This window comes from Mercenaria mercenaria, chromosome 9 (assembly GCF_021730395.1).
Source record: "Mercenaria mercenaria strain notata chromosome 9, MADL_Memer_1, whole genome shotgun sequence".
NCBI classification, from domain to species: domain Eukaryota; kingdom Metazoa; phylum Mollusca; class Bivalvia; order Venerida; family Veneridae; genus Mercenaria; species Mercenaria mercenaria.
In genome coordinates this window covers 80,735,478-80,755,213 of record NC_069369.1, presented here as the reverse complement: position 1 = coordinate 80,755,213, position 19,736 = coordinate 80,735,478, and the positions used below count along the sequence as shown (strand labels likewise).

The 19,736-nt window shown below is 34.9% G+C and overlaps 1 protein-coding gene across 6 annotated transcripts in view; it reads right to left on the bottom strand.

Annotated features, from left to right (window-relative positions):
- LOC123547584 (centrosomal protein of 290 kDa-like) overlaps positions 1–19,736 on the bottom strand; it is a 113,148-nt gene that overhangs the window by 27,925 nt on the left and 65,487 nt on the right. For 5 of the 6 annotated variants that reach the window (XM_053551852.1, XM_053551854.1, XM_053551855.1 and 2 more), the window contains 8 exons: positions 19,143–19,328; positions 18,633–18,857; positions 17,392–18,162; positions 10,185–13,604; positions 9,726–9,829; positions 9,338–9,436; positions 5,752–6,136; positions 4,462–5,373 (listed from right to left, as the gene is read on the bottom strand). In XM_053551852.1, coding sequence (XP_053407827.1) covers positions 4,462–5,373; positions 5,752–6,136; positions 9,338–9,436; positions 9,726–9,829; positions 10,185–13,604; positions 17,392–18,162; positions 18,633–18,857; positions 19,143–19,328 — 6,102 coding nt within the window. The remainder of the gene's footprint in view (positions 1–4,461; positions 5,374–5,751; positions 6,137–9,337; positions 9,437–9,725; positions 9,830–10,184; positions 13,605–17,391; positions 18,163–18,632; positions 18,858–19,142; positions 19,329–19,736) is intronic. The other variant, XM_053551856.1, reaches the window with a different exon arrangement.

Genomic DNA, 19,736 nt, shown 5'->3' with positions numbered 1-19,736 from the left:
TTTATGTGCAACAATTCAACCACGAAATTGACATAAAAGAGACATTTTAAACATTGACTATTTATCTGAAACTGAAACTTGTTCGCAAGTAAATATTTACCTCATTTGATATGTCAGCTTTTTAACTGCTTAGCAAACATAGTAAAATTAATATGTATGTAAGAAACTGTGTTTGTAAAAGTTTTGGACTTTTGGACTTACTGTAATAAACAAGAGGGCCAAGATGGCCCTAGGTCGCTCACCTAAGAAACACTCCATAACAGTGTAAAACATGTTTGACCTAGTGATTTCAAGGAAACAAATATTCTGACCAATTTTCATTAAGATTGGACCAAAAAATTGGTCTCTTGCGATAAAACAAGCATTTTCTTAGATATGACCTAGTTTTTGACCCTAGATGACCCATGTTCAAACTCGACCTAGATTTTATCAAGGCAATCATTCTGACCAAAATTCAGGAAGATCAACTGAAAAATACAGCCTCTATCACATACAGAAGTTTTTTCTTTGATTTGACCAAGTAACCTAGTTTTTGACCTCAGATGACCCATATTCAAATTCGACCTAGATTTCATTAAGGCAATCAACCTGACCAAATTTCATAAAAATCAATTGAAAAAAACAGTCTCTATCGCATACACAAGATTTTTCTTTAATTTGACCTAGTGACCTAGTTTTTGACCTCAGATAACCCATATTCAAAATCGACCTAGATTTCATCAAGACAATCATTCTGACCAAATTTCATACAGATCAATTGAAAAATACATCCTCTATTGCATACACAATGTTTTTCTTTGATTTGACCTAGTGACCTAGTTTTTGACCCGAGATGACCCGTTTTCGAACACGGCCTAGATTTTATCAAGGTAATCATTCTGGCTAAATTTCATGAAGATCAGTTGAAAAATACAGCCTCTACTGCATACACAAGGTTTTTCTTTGATTTGACCTAGTGACCTAGTTTTTGACCCCAGATGACCTATTTTCGAACTTGGTCTAAATTTCATCAAGGTAATCATTCTGACCAAAATTCATGAAGATCAATTGAAAAATACAGCCTCTATCGCATACACAAGGTTTTAACGTGATATGACCTAGTGACCTAGTTTTTGACCCCACATGACCTATTTTCGAACTTGGTCTAAATTTCATCAAGGTAATCATTCTGACCAAAATTCATGAAGATCAATTGAAAAATACCGCCTCTATCGCATACACAAGGTTTTTCTTTGATTTGACCTAGTGACCTAGTTTTTGACCCAGATGACCCATTTTCGAACTCGACCTAGATTTCATCAAGGCAATCATTCTGACCAAAATTCATGAAGATCAATTGAAAAATACAGCCTCTATCGCATACACAAGGTTTTTCTTTGATTTGACCTAGTGACCTAGTTTTTGACCCGAGATGACCCATTTTCAAACTCGGCCTAGATTTCATCAAGGTTATCATTCTGACCAAAATTCATGAAGAAGAATTGAAAAATACAGCCTCTATCGCATACACAAGGTTTTTCTTTTATTTGACCTAGTGACCTAGTTTTTGACCCGAGATGACCCATTTTCGAACTCGGCCTAGATTTCATCAAGGTTATCATTCTGACCAATATTCATGAAGATTAATTGAAAAATACCGCCTCTATCGCATACACAAGGTTTTTCTTTGATTTGACCTAGTGACCTAGTTTTTGACCCGAGATGACCCATTTTCGAACTCGGCCTAGATTTCATCAAAGTTATCATTCTGACCAAAATTCATGAAGATTAAATGAAAAATACAGCCTCTATCGCATACACAAGGTTTTTCTTTGATTTGACCTAGTGACCTAGTTTTTGACCCGAGATGACCCATTTTCAAACTCGGCCTAGATTTCATCAAGGTTATCATTCTGACCAATATTCATGAAGATTAATTGAAAAATACAGCCTCTATCGCATACACAAGCTAAATGTTGACAGACGACGGACGACAGACGACAGACGACGGACGACGGACGCCGGACATCGAGCGATCAAAAAAACTCACCTGAGCATTGCTCAGGTGAGCTAATAAAACATGTAAGAAAAAAAGTTTAAACAGAAAATGTGAACAATGCCCCAGTTTAATCTCATATTTCTTCAACTAAAAACTTGTTTCTCAATCAATGAACCACTGTAAAATCAATTATCTTTGTGGATTTCACCGTTGCATGAATCAGCAAAATTAAATCTCAACAAATAAGTAAAATGCAGCCACTCGTTTTATGTTCAAAGATTGAAACCCATAAATTCATGTGCCAATCAAATAATTTTTTTGGCCCGAACCATGTTCATGCACATTTTATGTAAATGAAATTAATTGACTTCACAGCAAAGTTATTGGCTGAACATAAAAAGTTACTTTTAAATAATTATAATCTTCTTGGAGGACTGATATTAATAGATCTTGAGGTTGCGTTAATCTGCGATATTAAAACCCAACAGACACAAAACTTTCCTATCAATTCCATCTATAAAATCTGCAAGTCACAAATACATGCCCTTTTTGGGCAAACCAAATATTTCGTGGCCACATTTAGCAGTTTTACTCCCTGTAAACATTCAAGGAGCAAACACCTCCCTGCACATGCAGACAAGAGCTGTCTCCATAGGATGACATATGCCCCCGATGGCACTTTGAATGAGTAGTTATGGCCGATGTTAGAGTTTAGGACCTTTGACCTACGGAGCTGGGTCTTGCGCGCGACACGTCGTCTTACTGTGCCACACATTCATGCGTAGTTATTTTAAAATCCATGCATGAATGACAAAGATATGGACTGGACACGCCCATCAATGCACTATCATGAAAAATGACCTTTAACGTCTAAGTGTGACCTTGACCTTTGAGCTACGGACCTGGGTCTTGCGCGCGACACGTCGTCTTACTGTGGTACACATTCATGCCAAGTTATTTGAAAATCCATCCATGGTTGACAAAGATATGGACCGGACACGCCCATCAATGCACTATCCTTTAATGTCTAAGTGTGACCTTGACCTTTGAGCTACGGACCTGGGTCTTGCGCGCGACACGTCGTCTTACTGTGGTACACATTCATGTCAAGTTATTTGAAAATCCATCCATCGATGACAAAGATATGGACCGGACACGCCCATCAATGCACTATCCTTTAATGTCTAAGTGTGACCTTGACCTTTGAGCTACGGACCTGGGTCTTGCGCGCGACACGTCGTCTTAATGTGGTACACATTCATGCCAAGTTATTTGAAAATCCATCCATCGATGACAAAGATATGGACCGGACACGCCCATCAATGCACTCTCCTTTAATGTAGTGTGACCTTGACCTTTGAGCTACGGACCTGGGTCTTGCACGCGACACGTCGTCTTACTGTGGTAGCCATTCATGCCAAGATATTTGAAAATCCATCCATCGATGACAAAGATATGGACCGAACACGAAAATTGTGGACAGACTGACAGACCGACAGACTGACAGACGGACAGACGGTTCAAAAACTATATGCCTCCCTTTGGGGGCATAAAAAATGTCTTTCTCATAAGTCAAACCCTTAGTAAAGTAACTTCACATGAGCAATAACCTTTGTACAAGAAGCAAATTGTCCATTGTCCCTGTAAAGGTCCCTCCAGAGCAGCTGCATTGTAATTAACAATAAGACCGGTGCACGACACTTCGTCGAAAGACACTTGGTCGAATATGACACTTCGCCGAACATGAAACATGGTCGAATCCGACTCTTAGCCAAATAGGACACTTGGTCTAATTTTCATATAAAGTACGACACTTGGTCGAAATTGTTACCTTTGACAAAGGCCTTTATGATGAAAATTGACTGTATTATCGGCTTACGTTTACCGTTTACTCAATGCGTAAACAGCCATAATTGATTAGAAACGTGTTATTTGGTGAACAAAGTTCTTTTGAATTCGACCGGAGAAGCCTACGGGTAAGTATAATTATAATTTTAGTTTCAGTATATTTGTTATGGTATATTATTGTAAAGTGTAAAAGCAAACAAGTAATGGAGGAAAAGCCTGAATATTTTCTTAGTTGGCGTGGTGCAAAAAATACGATCGTCTGAAGAATTTCTGAGAGGAATCGCATATAACATAAGATACTGAATTAAGAGACTGTAACTCGATTAATCTACCTGATCGATTTTGTTATAAATCAAGCACAGTTTAATAAAAGTGTTTCCGCTTTCTTTTCTCGTTCAATATTGTAAGTACTCCTTTTCAGATTTTTTCCAATGTTGTAAGTACTCCTTTTCCGATCTTTTTCGACCAACTTTCGACCAAATTCGATGAGTATGTAACTTCGACTATGTGTCGCATTCGGCGAAGTGTCAGATTCGACAAAGTGTCAAGTTCGGCAAAGTGTCGTATTCGACGAGGTGTCTTTCGGCGAAGTGTCGTAGACTCAGTAAGACTCAAACAAAGAAAATCAACTTTACCTGTATTCCCGAGGTTTCTAGTTCTTGCACTCGATACTTCAAAGTATTCTCACTCCTCTGTAGTTTGCTCAGTTTGTCTTTCATCACTGAATCCGACTCTTCCAAATCACGAACCTTCATTTCTAATTCCACTTCCTTCATACGAAGATTTTTTACTTCCTGTTGTAAACTAATCTCACTTTTTTGCATCGCTTCGTTCTCCTGCTGTAGTTGTACCTCCTTATCCCGCAAAGCACTTAGTTCATTTTCCATACTATCACAATGCTGTTGTAAGGTCGACGTACGTTTTGACAGAGGAGAATTTTCAGTCATTGAATGATGTAATCTTTGCTGAAGCTCGAAATTTATGTGCTCTAATTCGACAACACGTGCATGAGCATTAGCACCAAATGTCTCCAATTCTATCACAGTGTTTTGTAATGTTTGCATAATATTGTCTTGATTCTTTGCTCTTTGCGCCAAATCTGTTTCTGCACCTTCTATCTCTTTTAATCTCATCTGTAAATATTCCGATCTCTCTGAGAAAGCGGACTTCTCCGACTCCAAATTTTGCACTTTCTGTTTCAACGTTTCTTCTTTTTCACTCATTTCCTTAACGGAAGATTCTAGTGTCTGTGATTTTGTCTGCAAAATCTTCTCATCTAGTTTATATTGCTTAACTAAGTCTTTCAGTCGTTGTTCCAAGATTTCCAAATCTCGAATTCGATCATCTTTGTTGTCCATCTCAGCTTCAAGCTCATCGAGACGTGCGTACAGAGAATTTTCACTAGTTTCAAACTTCTTGATCTGTTCCTGGAGGTTTCTCTGTGAAAGCTGAAGCTCACGTATTCGTACATTTTGTTCGTGGATGAGATTTTTATCTGTACGAGCGATACCATGAAGTTCTTCCCTGTCAGCCTCTAAATCAGACACCTGCAGTGAAGACATTCATACACTGAGTCTCGATTCAAAATTATATTTCTAAACATAAAACCTATTTTGCAATATACAGCAATTCCAGTCATATACCCTTATTCTTTCATAAGACAGGAAACAAAATCAAATACACATTTATACTTATCAAAATATTTTCTCAATTCAGGTATTTTACTTGCCACACTCCTTTTGGTAAAATTAATATGAGAATAGATAAGTGATACAACAAAAATTCAGTTAAGCTGTGAAAAGCATTAGATTTCACTATAATTTCAAACTAGTCAATGTAATAATGTATTGACACATAAAAATTGGTGTAAAACGGATCGTTCCAAAATTCACAAATTCTAAAACTAGCTAAAACAATCTACCTACCTGTTGTTTTAAATGTTTCTCAAGCTTCTCAAGCTCCCGGATCCTCTGTCGCAGCACATCCTCCGCTTTGTCCATCATGATCGGAAAACCTGTGTAATCGTATCCAGAGTAACTGTCTAAATACTGGTCATCTTCTGCATGTACACAAGCAGATGGCGGAACATTTACATTTACGGTCTCAGAGTAACCTAAACATGGTAAATTCTGGACAAGTTTGGTTGGTAGGACATCAATGTTGATGGTTTTTGATGTTTCTAGACGTAACTGCCTTGATGGGGCAGTAAAGCTGTTTTGAGAACTTTCAAGACGTTCCCATAGCGGGCGCTCTTCAAGACAAGACTGGACCCCAACTTCAACTCTGTTATCTGACGGTGCTGACTGGTACCTGAATATAAAAATTTATTAGCATGATACAATTTAAATATACGTGAACATACTTCCGAAGAAAGAAAAAAAGCAGTAAAACTAAACTCAAAATATTTTAGTGATATAATGTTAAACCAGATATTTACAAAATACTTTTTCTGTCCTATTTTTACATGCTGAAGTAATTTATTCAAAATTACTTTCGAAAAGAATAACTCAATATTTTTCAACTGGTTATGACAATGTCTTCCCACAATCGCAATTAAAAATCCATTTATTAGAAACCCGGTTGAAACATAGCCAAAAAACTACTTAAGTTTATCAATCTTTGTACACATAAAATCCACAAAACTGCAATTAAAATGATAAAATATATCCGCATAATCTGAAGTACCTAATCCTGTATTAAGGACAAAAAGATTCGAACCTGCAAGTAGCATAAGTAATCCCCGATTATCGGAGAATTAGGAATGTATTCTGACATATTGTATACCCAATACTCCACTGCCATATTGACTACAGAATTCCCCAGTGTACCCTGCAGTCTCATTTCTTTCCATCCTACCCTATTAATTATTTACCATATTTGGAAAGCTCTTTTCTTAATGCATGTGACTGTATAGTTTCAACACAATTTTGTAGCTTTTTTCATTCGACTTTTGTTTAATTCACTTAATGATCCCAATCAGTTATTTCAGCTTCTTCAATGTTCAGAATTGTTTATACGTTTGTCTGACTAACTTGGTAATGATGCGTAATTCTGATAATTTAACTCGCTTACTTCATTTAGTGACTGAACAGAATTTGTGTGCTATGTTTTTGTTGGTTTTTTTTTTTGTTAAATCTCCAAAGTTTTGTGAATTATGAGTTACAAACAAATAGGACATAACTGACAGAATTTTTTCAATTATCAGTGTTCGTTTTAAAGGTATGGTATAAATTTGCAGAAACATCAAGTACACTTGACTTTATCAATTTTTAAAGTACATCTTGAAAATTGTATTTGATAGGCAAAATTTCTTTCAATAAACATCAGATCTGTTCACCAGCATACTGGGGGATTAACAGTAATTAACGAGCCCTAAAAAATTTAGAAAAGCTTAAAATTAAACTTAAACATGTAAAACTTTCAACATACCTTTATCATGAATTCCTTTCTTTTTCAATATCCAAATTTAAAAGAATTAAATCTTACCTGGTTGTGAAAAAAAATGATAATGTCAATCAATGTATTGATGAAAAAAAAGATACAAAAGCAAAAAACCAGTTAAATGAACAAATGAAAGCAAGATGTGGCATGTATGAAATAACTTTAATCCATGATTTATAGGGTATAGTATATAGTATAGTATTGAAAATTGTAAACAAATCCTTCCTGTATTTACCATTTATTTCATTGATATAGGTTCAGTATCTATACTACCACAAATATTAAGACATAGTATATATTATAGGGCTAACACATTTTTACTCCCCCTCCGCTCCAACCCTCTTAACATAATTGGTATGGTTTAAAATTCTTGCATGTTCCTTTTTATTTTTTTTTATTTGAACATAAGACAGTAAAAAGGGACTCAAAAGTTTTACAATCTGTAAGAAATTATTGCTGTTAATCAGGATATAAAATAAATTGTGTTACTGCTTTAATCAAACTATGAAATAAAAATTTTGCAAAATTGTCTAAATTTCAAACCTTTTATCACTGGTATAAAATCACTAGAGGAACCAATTACATGTATGGTAAAATCCCTTTATTGTGTGGGCATAAAATTCTGTACTTCTGGCAAAATCAATCCTTTCATGAGGACATAACTTTGTGGATTTCAAGTTTTCAAGACAGAATTAATGGAAAATACGTTATTTATCGCGTGTTTAATTTCATAGATTGAAACATCCACAAAATCCACAAAGATTAGTCCCCAACGAATATTAATGATTTAACAGTATACCATAATGCAACTGACCTGTAACAAATATTTGGGACAGAACCTGGCCAGGGCCTTTAAAAGGAAAGTAAACAGGTTTACAGTTAGCTCAAGATAAACCTTAATCATTAAGCTTGTGACTGCTGTTAAAGTTGACAAGTATAGATTGAATGGGGTCATCATTCCTGTAAAGGTGAATATTTATTGATCTCAGGTAAACATTGGGATAAAATACCAATATCTTCTCTACATGGCTTAATATAGAGCTGATATTGAACAAGGAGAGATGCTATATTATCTGTTTGACAGAAGAAATGACATTTATATTGATTTAAGCATTGTTCTGGCATCTTGTTACAGCACAAGGTGTGTGTTACATCATTTATTACATGTGTGCACAGATGTAAGCAAACATGATTTCAATTAATTAATCATTAAAGTTGTATACATTCTCTATTTTCTGCATTTTCAGTGTTTAAACATTGTTCAGCAATGAATTTGAATCCTACTGGATACAGGGTTTGAATCCTACTAGATACAGGGTTTGAATCCAATTAAAGAGAGAAATACATGGTTATGCACTTTTTGTAAACACTGAAGGGCCACCCCGGCTGAGAGGTGGAAGTTGTTGACTTCAAATCACTTGCCACTCACTGATGTGGGTTCGAGTCTCATTTGGAACTTATGGAAGAAGGTTGGTGGTTGTAACTAGGTGCTCGTCTGTCAGGAAATAATGCTCAGGGTCTTCTTCCACCAAGCTGAAAAGTCGCTGTATTACCTATGTGTTGGTGTGATCTTAAACCCAACAAGAAATATCATTATTTTATATGATAAACATGAATATTATCATTTTCTGTATTCTAGTAATGTTTGGACAGGGAATATAACAGAGCCCTGGGATCTCTTACCGCAACATGTGTTCTATAGGCTAGCAACTTTCCCACAGTGGTATGTTAGAAATAAAATCTGCAAAATTTAACCTTGGGGATAAAAAAAGCTGTGTATTATACACTAGTAACTACGGTATCCCCACAAAGATAGCCTATTATGGCAAAAACCAAAAAATTTCATGCACACGAAATAAAATGATTTAACAGTAATTCTGATTTTTTTTTCTTCCAAATTTGTTTGTTTAAAGTGACATCAACATAGTTCATGTCATATGGACACTTTTCCTTGGTTTGATTGTGGAGGGAGACCCTAAATGTCACTCTGGGGTTTGTTTCAGGCATAGGTGGGTACCTGGCTGTATGTACCACTGGGTTAACTCAAGCATATGGGGAAAGGATACTTACTTATGGGATAATTTTGCCATGACATGGATTTGAGCTTCAAGCTGGTTTATTTTTTCTATAGATTGCCCTTTCACTAACTCATTCTCTGCCAGAGATATTCTGAAATGACAAAGCTTAATATTAACCAAGGGAAATAAATAACAAATTGTCTTTCACACTAGACACCGAGAGTTATGTCCCTTAGATAAGAAAATTTTATTGCCAAAAGCTGTAAAAATTTGACCAGTCAGAATGCAAAGTTTGACAAAACAAGTCCTTTGGACATAAAATGAAATAAGAAAATTTATATGGTGTCATTCATTTTGAGAAAGCCAAAACACTGATATTAGCAATAACACTTTTTAAGCTGCCAGAAAACCCTAATCCAGAAATCTCACATTGTACTCACCTTAGTTTTTCTTCACTAGTCTGTAATGCCTCCAACCTCTGTCTTAGAATGGTTACATTTTCTAATACTTCAACAACCGTCTGCTGAATGACTTGAGACTGGTTCTAAAATATACATGATTTTAAACATAAATAAACCAGTCAAAATATCGAAACTTACCTTTTCAATTAAAAAAAAAACAAAGATGTTACCAAAACTGTATTTTTATTGGGAGCATCCTGACTCTTATGTGAAGTTTAAAATGTTAAGATTTATCAGTAAATATTATCTGCAAGTCCCCTTATTTGTAGAAACATTAAGATAAATGCCAGTGTTATAAAAGTGACATGTGCAGTGCTACATACATTACAATTTCTGTGACAATTTACCCACTAACAACCTCTTCCTAAAAATCACAATAATATCATGCATTATATATACATTGTAATTGTACACTACATAATGCAGAAAACATCTTACCTGTCTTTGAACAGTTGTTTTCAATGACTCAACATTCTGCATGAATGTGCCCAGTGATTCTGATGTAAGCAGGCTTCCCATCTGTTCTAGTACATCTTTCAGCCATCCCTCAAACTCTGCTGTCTTTCTAGCATCTTGATTTTGTTTCTCATCTAGAAGCTTGACAGTTAACAACAGTTCCTCATGAGTCATTTCATCATACTGAGAATCTGCTTTTTTCTCTGTTTCGAACATTTCCTGGTCATCTGCTCCATCTGGACTATCAATATCCAGTCCATCCTCTGACCCTGATTTGTCCATGTCAAGACTAGAAGTAGATGCACGTAAACTTGAATCTAGCTCTCGACCTTTAAGCAGCTCCAATTGCAGCTCTTTATTTTCATGTTTCAAGTCTTTTTCCTTGCCTTGCAATACTTTCACTTTTTTGACTAGATTTGAATTTTTTGATTCAATGTCTTGTATTTTTGATTGGTACTCTTGTTCCCTTCTATCAAAATCCTGAATTTTTCTTAGCATATCTAAAGGAACTGAGCCAAGCAATTCTGTATCAGGTGTTTTACCTCGTATAAGTTCAAGTTCTGATTCTGTAAAAATGCTTTGTGTCAATGGATTCTCAGTAATCACTTCAGGATTTTCTGCCATTAAAGTATTATTTGATTTCTTACTTATGATGTCAACAGAATCCACCTCTGCGCCTGGTATAAGTTTAACAAGTTTTGACAGTTTCAATTCTAATTCCTCATTCTGAGTGATTAACTGCTGATGTCTGTGAAACATTCGAGATTCTGATATCTTACAAGCTTCAATTTCGTCTTCCAATTCAGAATTTGATTTCTCATACTCCTGCAGCTTCTTCTTCCACATTTCTTTATCTCTGTATAACTTATTCATTTCTTCTTTTAAAACCTTTTCACTTTCATCTTTTTCTGACAGCTTATTTTCATATTCTGTTTGCAATTCTTCTAATTTTTCCTGAGTGTTAGCTAGTTCTTCTTCCATTTCTTTCACAGCTTTCTTCTCTGATGATACACTTTTCATCAATCTTTCCTCGCCTTTCAATAAAGATTCAACCTTCTTCTTCTCATCATCATATAATTTCTGAACACCTGCAAGCCTTATTGCAATATCACCCTTTTCACTGTAAGAGTTTTCCATAGTTTTCTTCAATGCAATATTTTCACCCTTTAAACTTTCAACTGTACTATTCAGCTCTTGTTCACTCTCTTGCAAGGCAGACAACTCTTCCTCAAGCTCAGTTACTGAAGATGTACTCTTCCTTAATTTGTTTAACTCTCTTGTCAACCTATCTTCTTCATCCTCCAATTCCATAACTCTTTCCATTAATGAATCTTCATTTTCTTCTAGAGCTTTTACCTTCATTGATAACTGTCTAACCTGTGCATCTGTTGCTGTAAGTGTGCTCAGTTTTGCAGAAAGTTCCTGGTTTTCAGTCTCAAGAAATTGTGTCCTCTCAAACATGCTTGAGACACGTCTACCTTGGTCTTGTCCTCCCATTACTCCTTCCATGAAATCCCCAGTTCCAACATTTTTGTCTGCCGTTTCTTTTACTATGTCTCTGCTACTTTCATAGGCTGAATCTGAAGACTGTTGCTTAACAAGTTCTCTTGATGCACTATTGTCATTTTCATCATTAACATTTTTATTTTGTTCCAATTTTTCTTTTAATGTTTTTTCTATGTCTTCAAGTTCTAGTACTCTCTTTTGTAAAGCATTTAGCTCATCATTATCATTCTCCAAAGATCCATTCGAATTTTTAAGTTCTTCAATGTCAACCATTAACTGTTCATTTTTTTCAAGTAAGCATTTTTCAGATTCATCAAGCTCCATAAGCCTTTCATGAAGATCAGTGTTTTCTGTTCTCAGTTGTTCAACCTCAAGTTTGTATGTAACCACTTCTCTAGCTATTGTATCATAATCATCTACATTATCTGCTCTTTCTGATCGCTTTCTTTTCTTCTCTTGTCTTCTCAATTTATCTTCAAGGTTTTTATTTTCTTTTTCAGCTTCTTGTATCACAGATTTTAATTTTGATATTTCATCTAATAAATTTTGATTGTCACTTTGCAGTTGTTCAGCATTTGAAGTTTGATTACATACAGGAGCACTTACACTGGCCTGAGATTCCAACTTAACAGAACTTTTATATTTATCATGAATTTCCAACTGTGCTGTATCATTATCAGAGTCAACATGCAAAAGTTCAACATTTTCTTGTTCAGGTGGTGAAGTATCTCTTAAAGCTCTTTCAGATTTTTCAGATAGTTCTTTCTCATGCTTTTCAAGTGTGTTTATCTTTTCAATAAGTTCAGTATTTTCATTAGTAAGTTTTTCAACTTCTTCTGACAATTCCACTCCCCGTTCTTCAAGCTCTTGAATTTTCAGCTGGAACTTTTCCGTTATTTCACTTTCATTTCTTTCCAATTCCTCTACTCTCTGAGAAAATCTTATTGTGAGACTAGTTTCTCTGTTTTCAAGCTCTTCAATCTTGTTCTTGAAGTTCATTTCAGTTTCACTAAATTTAGAAATTTTATCATTTAGCTTTGATTCATTTTCCTCGAATTCTTCAATTCTGGTACACAGGTCATCTTCTTGTTGTTGGTACTCCGCTATTTCATGCTCCAGAACTGCAACTTTCTTTTCATGAACCTTTTCCATTTCACTGATCTTTTCTTTGAGATTTTCTTCATTTTTCTCCATAGATGCTAAACTTTCTAACAAACTAGCATGAGTTACTTTCAATTCAGATAATGCATCATCCTTTTCATTATTTTCTAAAGCAGTCACTTTTGAACTTTCACTTTTTTCTTCAGTCAATTTAGTTATTTGTTGTCTCAGATCATTTTCAGTTGTTTTCATTTCAGAAACAGTTTCTGTAAGTTTATTTTTATCTGTTTCTTCTATCTGTAATATATTTTCCAGTGAATGTATTTTCTCATCTTTATCAAGTTTAACTTTCAGCAACTCATTTTCAAGTTCTTGTATTCTTTTATTCAACTGCTCAACAGTGTCATCATGAATTTCTGTTGCTATTGATGGTCCAGAATTCTCTTCCATATCAGATTCTTTCTCTTTCAGTTTTGCTTTCAAATCATTATTCGCTGATTCAAGAAGTCTTATCTTTTCCTCTAAACATTCCCTTCTGTTAGCTTCCTCGTCAGCAACTCTCCTCCAGTTGTCTTTTAAAAGTTCATTATTTTCTTCGAGGTCAATCATTTTGGACTCCAGGTGATTATTTTCAGTTTGCAGGTTTTTAACTTGCAGGGTTAAAGTCTCGACAAGTTGTACGTCAGCCGTAAGTTCATCCTTCACATCAAGCCTCTGTTTCAAGATGTGATTAGTTCCTTCAAGTTCTGTCACCTTTTTCGAAAGTTGTGCCTCAGCATCCTCCAAATATTTCACCTGAAATTGAAAACAAACAAAAAAGCATTAGGAACATGTTCAAAATTGCCTTTTTTTCAAAATATGAGCCCTGAAAACTTCAGAAATTTAAGTTTATACACATTTTAGGTATCCAATCTATAGATCAATATTAGTAAAAATGAATTTTAAATGTAGTTAGACATTATAAAATCTGTGAATATCTAGTGACTTCTATCCTGTCTTATTTTCTATATGTCACTTCTCTTTTAATAATACAAAAGTATGCATCATGAGAATATAAGCAACATGTTACAAACATATGGTAATCAATAACACAATATGAACAATAGACTAGGAATGGTTACTGAAACATTTCAAAATATTATCTGTGTTACCAAACATCAATCTGCCTTAAGGTAGCAGATCCGTAATGACAATCAGCTAGGTTCTGTTCATGCAATTTTGGCATTCTGCGATTATTATCAGAAATAATTTTTTGTTACAGCAGACGGATGCAAAAATTGCATAAGGAGAACGAGTATTTAATCGCACAGAAGTTGCCGATTGTCCTTACTGGTACATTACCTTAACAGTATCTTTAGCATGCCATGCATACAGATTTCATTCAAGCTAGAATAACTACAGAACTTCACAATAGATCTTGCTAAAGTGCAAAAAATTTATGTAATATGTAACTATATAACCATTAAAGGGAGCTGAATCACACCATTTCTTTTTTTTACAGTAATTATTGATTTATTTTAGCACATTCTGACATTAATGTTGAAGTTTGTTCATCAATATCTTTTAACACTTTTATTACTCCAACTTTTTTCTTATCCATGTAAATCTATTCAGCTTGTATGACATGTCACTTATTCCAAAATTCACATTTTTCCTCCTTATTAAAACTTCTGAAAAAAAAACAACTAAAATTTAAAACTTATAATTCATGGAAATATCCATTATAAATATAGCAACTTGCATGCTTGCAAAAATTATACACATTCAAGCTAAAATAATAATTAAATGAAAAACTAAAATACATACACAATCATTATATAAAGAATATAATATATAAATATACACTCAATCCAGACAAATCACATTTTCACAGCACAAAGGCTTCAGAAAATCAATTAACATTAAACAAGTAAAAGTGAAACAATACAAATATTTTGAAATCTTTGATAAAACTTCTAAATCTAATCCAATAATCCCAGACATAATCCCCTTCACTTCACAAGACACAAATCTGATTAATCACAATACTTCAAACTGATTAATAATAAAATAAAACAGCATTAAAATCAAAGACCTGTCAAACATTTGTATATTACTTCTTTGTTTAAACGTCTCAAGAAACCTTGTGTATTATTCCCTTAAATAGTTTCATCATTTCAAAATCTCGCACAGAAATGCACCAATAAAAGAAATAAATATGCTACCATTGAAAAAACTGTGAGACACAACCTGATTAGCGACAGATCAAAACTTTTGTTGTTAACACAAAACAGATAAAATCAATAACTACATAAGTTGTCAGACTAATTAACAACAATCAAAGTGTTAGAAACATGTATCACCAAATCTGTGTATCAGATCAATACCGGTTTGCCATGAAGGCATCTTTAAAAACAATTTAAATTACAACAAACACTGAACTGAAATACTGTGAAACCTTTGACTTTCTTTGATATAAAACATTATGGTTTTGCCGAAAATGGTTATTTCTTATGAATTTGAGGTTTTCCAATCATCAAGATAAAACAAAAGGTATTTTGTTTGTGTTGGGATTTTTTTTGGGTTGGGGGGGGGGGGGGGGAAGAGTTTAACGCCACACCGACACTATTATAGGTCATATGGTGACTTTCCAGCTTTTCGTGGTGGAGGAAGACCGCAGGTAGAACCACCAACCTTCTGTAAGCCAGCTGGATGGCTTCCTCACATGAAGAATTCAACGTCCAGAGTGAGACTCGAACCAACATCGGTGAAGGGCAAGCAATTCGTAGTCAGCAACCCTTAACAACTCAGCCACAGAGACCCCCTCCACGATAATTAGTTCCCCATGAAGATGAATGATTTCACAGTATACAGTATGTTTTACAAGTAAATCTGGCATTCTTCCTTTCTTCAGGCAATGTTTGTGAAATAATGATAATGTTTAAAATGCACAGGATTTACATTCCGGAATGGAAAAAAAGGAGGAAACTTAATATATGCTGCATGCAACAATACTATTGATGTTTTCATTGACAGAACAGAAAATAACTTCATGCCATTCAAATATATATTCATAAAGCTTATTTGAGCCGTGCCATGAGAAAACCAACATAATGGGTGTGCGACCAGCATGGATCCAGACCAGCCTGCGCATCTGCGCAGTCTGGTCAGACTCCATGCTGTTCACTAACAGTTTCTCCAATTGCAATAGGCTTTAAAAGCGAACAGCATGGAGCCTGACCAGACTGCGCGGATGCGCAGGCTGGTCTGAATCCATGCTGGTCGCAAACCCACTATGTTGGTTTTCTCATGGCACGGCTCATTTCAAGGCTTGAATAAAAATGTTGTCATTTTTCCTTTCGTGGACAGCTGTTCTTCACAATGAAGTACATGTATAACTTTTTCACCAAATTTTTCTTTTCATTATAAAAATTTTACTTTTTTTTCCATAAAAATAATATAAAACATTCAACTGAATAGAGCTACCGTATTTTCCCGTATTAACGCCCCCGGGGGCGTTACATTTTCCAAAGAGGGGGCGTTTATTTGAGGTAAAAAAATAAATTTTTTTACAAAACTTAAAAACATCGTTCAAACTAGCTGTAAAGTGTTTCTGTGTTGTTTAATCCCCCCAAAACGTAATTATTTGGCATCCAATTTAATGCAGTGAGTCTTTTATGCATTTAAATACGGTACGTCGTGTATTCCATGTCTGGCTTTTTGACACGCTCGCGACACTTCACATTACGTCATGACCCAAACAGCTGTGTACTCCTATAACATTTTCCTTAGTACATGCGGGTAGCTAATTGCGCAATACACAATGTCAATGGTTTGACATGCTGCTGTGCCTGTTTTTAAATTAAAAGTTCTTAAAACTGCCGAAGAAAAGGGTATATCGTAAACACATTGCTGCAAGTTTGTTTAAAGTCGGCAGGAAGCGTGTGCGCGAGTGGTGTAAAAACAAATCAAAAATGTATTTACCGTTTAATTTTCTGTTACGTACCGTACTTAGTACAAATGTTTTGGACTTACGGTACATGGACTGTTTAAAAGTGTGTTTAATTTTTAATACATTGGACTTTAGTACTGTAAATTACTTATTATGTGGACTTATAAAAATGAGGTAGGTGATTTTTTTCCTGTTCTTGTTGACTTTTTTTCCCTCCAAAATGGGTGGGGGGCGTTAATTAGAGGGGGGGCCTTAATTCGGGAAAATACGGTATATCAGATGAAAATAGACCAAATCAAAATAAAAAAAAAATGATTATCTGATTAAAAGAGAATTTTGTCATGTCACACAACTCTCTGATTTATAATGATATTTATATCAAGTAAATGCACTTAATTAAACCATACCATTCAAAATATTGATGTCTTGACAGTTTTCTACCCTGTTAGTGCAGAAAAGCAATATTTAAATGACATTTTTTCCACAAAGAAAGTGCATTTACTTGTTTAAATATGGTTTTCACACATCTGCTTAAAACAAAAGCAACATTCAAACAAACGAAAATCATTGAAAACATGAAAGCTACTGGTTAGTGTATACTCGACAATTCCATGCTGGCAAAAATCTAAACATGAAGCATCCACTGTGTACCTTTTCGAGAAGAGCTTGTTCATTAGCGTCTTTGTCAGAGCTGACGTCTTTCAATTCTCGAATTTTTCTCTGCAGACGTACAATTTGTTTTCGTAGTTTATCACAGTCGGTATTGCCTTCTTCGACACGATCTCTAAGAACTGTTTCCGCAAGCTCAAGTTCTGTTATATGTTTCTCTGCAAGTTTTAACCGGTCTTTACATTGACGTTCAGTGGCCTCAGCACTTTGCAGTCTCTCACGGAGATTTTCACATGTTTCTCGAAGTTCGGCAAGTCTTAAGTCTTCCGAGTCAGATCCAGATGCATCAGAATCCCCATGACATTTTTGCATCATTTCAAATTTGAGGACATCATTCTCTTCTTGCAGATCCTGAATCTGTCTCTGAAGTTTGTCGACTTCACTGAAAATTCCAGAGCGGCCTGTGCCAATCATTGGCATACTGTTAATTCTTGGTCGTTTAGTTTCTAAATTGTCATAGTTGACTGGTTCTATGTACTCCATATTTGCCTCTAACTGCTCGAAATGAACGCCTGCCTCTTTCCCATTTTCCATTTCTGAAGTTTCCTGTTTTTCTGACTGGTTTATAGTTTTACCATTGAAGGAAAGAGACAGTTTATTGTTTGACACAGATCCAGGTGACGTTGGTGATTCTACTGGGCTGTTAATTCGCTCTCGAGACCCCTCACGTTCTAGAGGTCTCTGACGAACTGCTCCTTGGCCCATCTCAGCTAGTTTAAGACGATTATTCAAAACACTACCCTGTGGTTTAGGCTAAATTAAAAATGAATCAATTTGACAAAATGATAATAATAATTCATAACTTATTGACACTGTAACAGACTTAAATGTTAAAGAGAAAAGAAAGAAGTGCCTAAAAAATACAAGATGGCTGAAACTCAGTATCTCATACTCATCAAAAATTGGAGTCACTGTATGTCAACATTTGTCTTAATCTAAGCCAAATGATATTCAGTCAAACTTTGTTCAAACGAAATCAACAGGACAAGCCAAATTTGTCCCAACTTATCATTAGTTTGAGACATCAAAAAATATATATTCTATACATATTTCGCCGTGACCCGATGATAAGTTCTACTTAAGCTAAATTTTTAGACAGAGATATTGAGATACAAAGTTTTGACAGCATCAGAATTTCTATAAAAATTTTACTTCTTTTAAAACTCATATACAATTGTGAATGAAAAAATATTAATATTTTCCTGTGTACAGATTATTCTCACCTTGACCTGAAGGAGTTCCTCACGTTCATCTCTTGTTAAAGCCAGAGACTGTTCTTGAGAGTCAAGCTTTCCCCTGTAGTGTGCAAGCTTTTGAACCAACCCAGAGTTTTCCTGCTGACATTTTGCAAGCTTCTCTGATAACCCAGACAGTTCCTGTTGTTGGAATTTGACCATTTCCTCCAGATCACGCATGGTCTTTTCAATTTCTATAGCATCAATCACATGCTGAAAAATATGAACAATTTTAAGTTTTAGTTTATACAGTTAAGTCATTTCTGTGGGCATAAAGTTTTGTGGTTTGGGCCAATATTGCTATTTCATGAGGATTTAAATTCACTGATTTCAGATGTTGAAGATAAAATAAATAGAAATTTTGTGTGCGTTCCAATTTAATTTTGCAGACTGACTCAACCATTAAATACTTATTTAGTCCTCCACAAATGTCAATGATTTCATAGTATTTAAGAAGCCATGAAAGATACTTTTCAATAAATAAAACTGCTGTTTTACCTGTTCAGCTTGTTTTAACTGTTGCATCACCGTGGCAACCTCAGAGCCTTGGCCTTTGAGAAGTTTACCAAGCTTGTCCTCCAGCCCCTTGATGGTGGCCTTGTATTCCTGTTGCAGTGCTTCAGACATTTCTAACTTGACCTTGAGTGCAGCCTCTTTACAACATAGAGATACTAGCTCACTGGCCTGAAATAATGAAGAAAATTCATTAATATGGGACGTGTTTGGAACCATGATTTATTGTTGTTGTTTTTTTTAATTAGATTATTACAATCTATTTTTATTTTAATCATTTATCTTTGGTCACAAACATGTATGTATGTAATAAACCTCATTAGTGGTAATATATCCTAATTTTGTTGATTTGGCTTCCTTTCTGTTTCCATGTATTACATAAAACAGCCTTCATTCAGAAGCAAAATAATGATTTCTATTTTACAGTCAGTTATCAGAGAAAATATTTTGTAACTAATTTTCTGAGTGGGAAGAATAATGTAACTCCACGAATAAGTTCGTAATATACAAGACACAAAGCTTCAACTCTGTTTTACAGTTAACAGCAATTGTGCTAAAGCCATAATTTCTCTCTCATAT